Source organism: Clarias gariepinus, chromosome 8 (genome assembly GCF_024256425.1).
Source record: "Clarias gariepinus isolate MV-2021 ecotype Netherlands chromosome 8, CGAR_prim_01v2, whole genome shotgun sequence".
In the NCBI taxonomy this organism is placed as follows: Eukaryota; Metazoa; Chordata; class Actinopteri; order Siluriformes; family Clariidae; genus Clarias; species Clarias gariepinus.
The window spans coordinates 3,693,214-3,699,213 of NC_071107.1; the positions used below are offsets into that span (position 1 = coordinate 3,693,214).

Below are 6,000 nucleotides of genomic sequence, written 5' to 3' on the forward strand. Positions count from 1 at the left end.
ATCTAATGTCTAAGAAAAGCGGATCATCTGCGCTCTTTAGTAATGGAGTCAGTCAGGGAGCGTCTAAAAAGTGCATGACCTGGACAGGGGTGTAAGATTCTACTGAGATTAAAGTCATCTATTTAACAAGATATCTATCATGCTGCAGTGTTAGAATAGAATACAGAATGGATTACAGGATTTATTTATACTTTAACAAGGAGCGTTCAAGTCAAAGCTGGACTTATCCCAGTGTTTCATTAGTGCTTGGACACCCTCAAGATAGAAAGTTTTCTCAGTCCCATCACCAGAGCCATGATCAGACTGTTTGCTTCACGTTGCAAACGCTAGCTTCCCAGGATCTTCTTTAATAGCCCAAACACGTAGAAAAGGCTTGGAGCAAGGTGAGGACTGTACAAGCCATGTGTTAATAACTCACAACTGAGTTCCTGTAATGTGCAAGCAGTGTTTCATCACAAGTTCCGGTTTGACTTGAACGTCCCTATTTCAGTAAACAGAGATTTGACTTAAATTATTCTATGATGATCACTAATATTTTAACCACCATAAGACACAGCATAATTTAGAAATAATTTGACAAGATGATTTAATCTAGTCCTAGATTAGGTGTGACATAGCTAATCAGTCTCATCAAAATGTTTTCTAGGTACAGTATCTTTCAAACTAATTAGGTCTCTTCTGTAACACATTTATCATAAGAATTTAATAAATTTGAACACATTTATCATGTAAATTAAATAGAATTTAACATAATTATGATAATAACTTAATAGAATGTAATGCATTTATGATAAGAATTTACATAGAATTCGACACATTTATCATGATTTTATAGAACTGAACACAGTTATGATAAGAATGTAATAGGATTTAACAAATTTTTATATGAATATAATAGAATTTAACACATTTATCATGAAAATGTCAACAGATTTAACACATTTATTCTGAAAATTAAAGAGAACGTATTAAAGTAATAAAATTCATGATGGTTTTGATATAGAAACAAAAAAAAATTGTATGTAACAACATTACCCTCTACTTTGTGTTGTTGCATTTTAAAAGCTATAATAAGCTATACGTGAACCACTTTGCAAACCTATCCCATGCTTTTCCTATTGAAAAAAAAAACTTCTTTTAGACTTCTTGAATTAACTCAATCTTGTTCTTTTTTCCTACAGTACAGAAAAAGGTTAAAAACAGTGCAGGATAAAAACTCTGGAATACTCTTTAATCGGGTGTTTGTTGAGCACTTACACCTGCCATGTGTGGTTTTAAACTATATGTTTAAACTCTCAGCCGTAGAGTCTCAACCCTCCATCAATCAGTGTCTTTTCACGTCATTCACAGCTGCCAAAGTCTTCATCCTGGTGTCTGTGTGTTGCAGTGTTTTGTGTTGCATGTTGTTTTTTTTCAGCATTATGCAAAGCTAATAACCGCTTAAACTGTATTAACCCTGTTTTCAGGACAAGATGTCCATTTTTCCGTCACAGGCAAAATATTGCACAATAAATAATGCATTCAAAGAGCTAAAGGAGGATTTATGATTCACCAGCATTAATGTAGCATGTATAGGAGAAGTGCTGCCTCCTGGTGGACGAAAGAGGGATTCTCGCACATACTTTTTGTTTGGCTGTATATTAAGAAAAAATTTATTGTTTAGACTTTATTATGAATTAATACAAGATATCATAATTAATTGTATTTATTTGTTTCTTTGGTTACAACACCAGTAAAAATAAAAGCTTCTGTATCGTATTTTCCTGGCCAGTGATTTTCCCAACCCTGGATATGAAGATTAGATATCAGTTAGACAAATAAAACGCAAAGTGTATATAAGGCTCCTTCAGATCAAGCTCTCTTTGTGCTCTGTATGTTGTTGCTATGTATGCATTCCGTGAGTAAGCCTAGTCTCTGTACCTCTGCTTCTGCATCCCTCCATCGGCATCCCTATCCTCTGAGTAGCTCCAGGCCAATGGTATGTACTAACACTAACAGCTCTGCTTCTTACACCTGGCTTCTCCATCCATCTTACACACTTCCACTGACACTGAGGGAGAGTGAGCAAACCACCAGTGGATATTCTTAATACTCTGGGTCACTGAGGAACTGAAATGAACTTAAGAGGGCTTTTATGTCATGAATCCACATAGACCAATGTTAATATTCAAGGCACCAGAACATTTTTGCACGTTCTGCAAAAATATTTATGAGTAAAAAATAACATCTTAGGGTAATGTACGACATGATGCTATCACCACCATGCTTTGCTGCTGTTTACAATGTCGTAAGATTGTAACATTAGAAAATGTAGGAAAGTTCAAGGGTGTAAATATCTATGTAAGTTACTGTATATAATCAGTTCTTGTGAAAGCCACTGTACCTGAACACCTCAGTAACCACCTAGTTGCTTGGACTTCCTTGCTAACCACATTTTCTGATAAATTTGTTAAGGTTCCAGAGACATTATTATAGCTTGATGATAAAAACTCATTGTTCAAAGATGTTCCATAAAACTTAGTTGTAGAATTGGAACAGCAGTCTAAACTCGCTTTGGTTCTTTTCACAGTTTTTTGGATTGCTAGTTTAGGTTTTCATTAGGTTACTTTTTCCTGGATGACTTTTTTTATTCACTAGCTTAGACTTCCCTGGGTTGCTTTTTTATTTATTGTCTTTTTTTTTACCAGGTTGGTTTTCTCTATGTATTTTTTTTTTTGTTAGCTTATTTTTATTTACTTAGACTTTTTCACTTTGTTACTTTTCTCACTAGGTTAATTATTTACTATGCTGCTATTTTCCTAGCTCTATTATTCCATAGCTTACTTTGCTTGGTTTATTTTATATGTAAGATACTTATTCCCCGAATTACTTTTCCCAATATCAGTTTTACCGACTCAGTTATTCCATAATTTACTTTTTCCCTAAGTTGCATTATCCTTAGGTTTGTTTTCCCCCAGGTCCTTTTTTCCTAAATTTTTTTTTTATTATTTACTTTAGGTTTTCACTCGGTTATTTTTCACTAGGCTGATGTTTCTCTTGGATACCTTTTCCGTAGCCTTTTTTACTGGGCCACTTTTCCCACTAGGTTACTTTTTTTTATTAAGCTACTTTTTACATAAGTCTCTCTCTCTCTTTTTTTTACCAGGTTACCATATACAAGTTTTATTTTTCCCCTTAATTTAATTGTTCACTAGGATACTTCTTCACTGATCTACATTTTCACGAGGTTGTATAAGTTTTTATGCTAGCTTATACTTTTCCCTAGGATACTTTTTCACTGTTAATTTTTCACCAGGTTAATTTTTCACTAGTTTTGTTTTTCTTGGGTTACTTTTATACTTAAAAAAAAAAAAAATTCTTTAATTTTTTTTTGGTGAAGCTGCTTTGAGACAATGACCATTGTTAAAAGCGCTATATAAATAAAATTGAATTGAATTGAATACTACAGTAGGTTACTTTTTCACTGTTCATCCTTTTTACCAGGCTGTTTTTTTTTCAGTAGGTTAATTTTTACTTGGTTACTTTTCATTAGGCTACTTTTTCACCAGGTCAATTGTTATTCAAAAAGTTTTTTTTTTTTTTTTTACTTTTTTGGTTAGTTCAGCTTCCCCTAAGTAATTTTTTTTTTTTTTTTTTTACAAAATGTATTCCTTGCTACCACTAGGTTAGTTTTTCATTGGGTAGTTTCTCACTGGGCACCCTGTCCAGAGTGTACCCCGCCTCGTGCCCTAAGCCTCCTGGGATAGGCTCCAGGCCCCCGTGACCCTGAATACAGGATAAAGCGGTATAGAAGATAAGTGAGTGAGTGAGTGTTAGTTTTTCCAATGTTAGTTTTTCAGAAAGCGTAGATTTTTTCTGTTCAAGCTATCTAATTCATATTTTTATAATATTATTAACAAAGATAAGATTTTTTAAACAAAAGCATTCAAGTACTATTACAAAACTTTTGACTAACAGCAAAAGTATAACATGTGGTACTCACTCACTCACTCATCTTCTATACCGCTTTATCCTGTATTTAGGGACGCGTGGACCTGGAGCCTATCCCAGGAGGCTTAGGGCATGAGGCAGGGTACACCCTGGACAGAGTGCCAATCCATCACAGGCCACACACACACACATACACACACTCATGTGGTACATATGCATCACAATATTTCAGCCCAAATGTACATAACATACTCATTTTAAACATAATAAATATTGTATATTATGATCATATCTGTACATGTTAAATGTCTATTCATGGAAAGAATGTATCAGGAATTTCACTTATGTTTCCTCACTCTTCCTCCCATCACAGTTTATCTGTTCTTCCTTTTCATTTTTTATGACGTGTTCGGGTACTACTAACTGCTTTCTCTACATTCTTTTATTTATTAAAGAAGATTATTAATTACGGGTTAAGAACTCAACTTAAGAGGAGTAAGAATAATAAAATGACTACGTATCAGATATGAGATGAGTATACTGTATTCTTAGAAAGGTTTCACTTTGTCTTTCTCTCCACATCCATCTAACATCATAACCATAATCTTTCTGTGTCTGTTTTTCACCTTCCATGCACAAATGACCTCTGAGCTCTTTATCTCTTTCTGTAGAACACAGCTCTTGATAAGGAGAAGCTGCAGCTGTGCCGTCGCAGTCAGGGGAACAGCGCCGCCCTGCCTGAAGGGGACAGAGGATCAGGAGACAGCCGCTCTGAAAAGAAATGTCCCTCCAGCATATCAGAGAACAACGAAAACCCTCTTCCGGCTTTACCCTCCGCTTTGCCCTCTTCTGATGCCGCTCCGCTGTCATTATCTCCGTCCTCTCCTCAGTGTAGTGAGGAACCCAGCGAGGAGCGAGCTTTCCAGCGGGAGGAATAGATCAGCTTAGAACAAGAACAACAGTTGGGAGATGAAGGAAGCTACTGTATACAATACATGTTTCATTGATTTCAGTTTATTTCAGCTTTTGGCTTTTTTTTTTTGTCTGAAGCTGATGCTTTTTTATTTATTTTTTCTTCCACTCTTTATTGGAAACAATAACGAGATATAAAATATATGAGTTTTAAAACAACATTGAGTTTTTAGTGTTAATATTTAAACCCTAGTAGCTTCCCAAAACCCTCTTTTTTTGTAGTTGTTTTTTTGTGTTTAACTCAATAACGCATAATTACACAGTAGATTAAAGCTATTAATTCGGTGCTGTTTAAAACTTTATTTATGTATTCAATGCTTTTAACATTTCGAACTTCCCTGATTCATTAAGGGCTTTTCTTTAACAAAAATTTTTATTCCTGGCACTATTTCAAGTTGTACCTCTAGTAAGGGACAGATAAATAAATCCTGAGCCCCTGGCCAGAAAGCTTAGCCGTACCTCCATGACTTACTGTATGTCAGCACTTCCGCCTGGTGAAGGTGGTGATGGTGGTGGTGGTGGTCGTGGGAATGTAATGGTGTGTTGAATGCACACTACAAGAGCCCTCATGAAGCCCTCACACACTACAACCAAACACATGTAGAATAAAAGCATGTATTACTACACTACATATCTCCAAGCACTAAGGGCATTTTCACATTAGGGCCAAAGATCGCTTCTGAGAACACTTGAATCCCAAAGTCTGGTTCATTTTGATTAGTGTGAACAGAATCGTTCCACCGTCGGGTAATCGTGCCCGGTGTCTGCTGGACAAATTATGCAGTTCATTCAGGCATGGATCGAATCGGATATATTTGTATGCGTATATAGTATATAGCATGCACCAATCTCATTTTCTGACCCACTGATAGAGCATGCGAGACTGTTGCTCTTCACATTTTCTTCGAAAATATCAATAATATTAAGTAAAGTGCGAAGATTGACATGCTCTTCTCGCCTTCTATTTGTGTTCAACGGCACGTCACAAACCAACTAAGTGCATACTGCCACCTGCTGTAAAGGAGAGTGAAAATACGCAAGTGGACCCGAGTACGGAGAAAAATAATAGTGTAAACATTAGCCAGCAGGGGGGGGGGG

The 6,000-nt window shown here is 35.8% G+C and overlaps 1 protein-coding gene across 13 annotated transcripts in view; it reads left to right on the plus strand.

The window, feature by feature from the left end:
• Positions 1-6,000, plus strand: part of dclk2a (doublecortin-like kinase 2a) — a 61,198-nt gene extending 55,198 nt beyond the window's left edge. For 11 of the 13 annotated variants that reach the window (XM_053502188.1, XM_053502190.1, XM_053502192.1 and 8 more), the window contains one exon: positions 4,602-6,000. In XM_053502188.1, the coding sequence (XP_053358163.1) occupies positions 4,602-4,868 (267 nt within the window). In that variant the 3' untranslated portion in view covers positions 4,869-6,000. The remainder of the gene's footprint in view (positions 1-4,601) is intronic. The other 2 variants (XR_008361002.1, XR_008361003.1) reach the window with 1 other exon arrangement.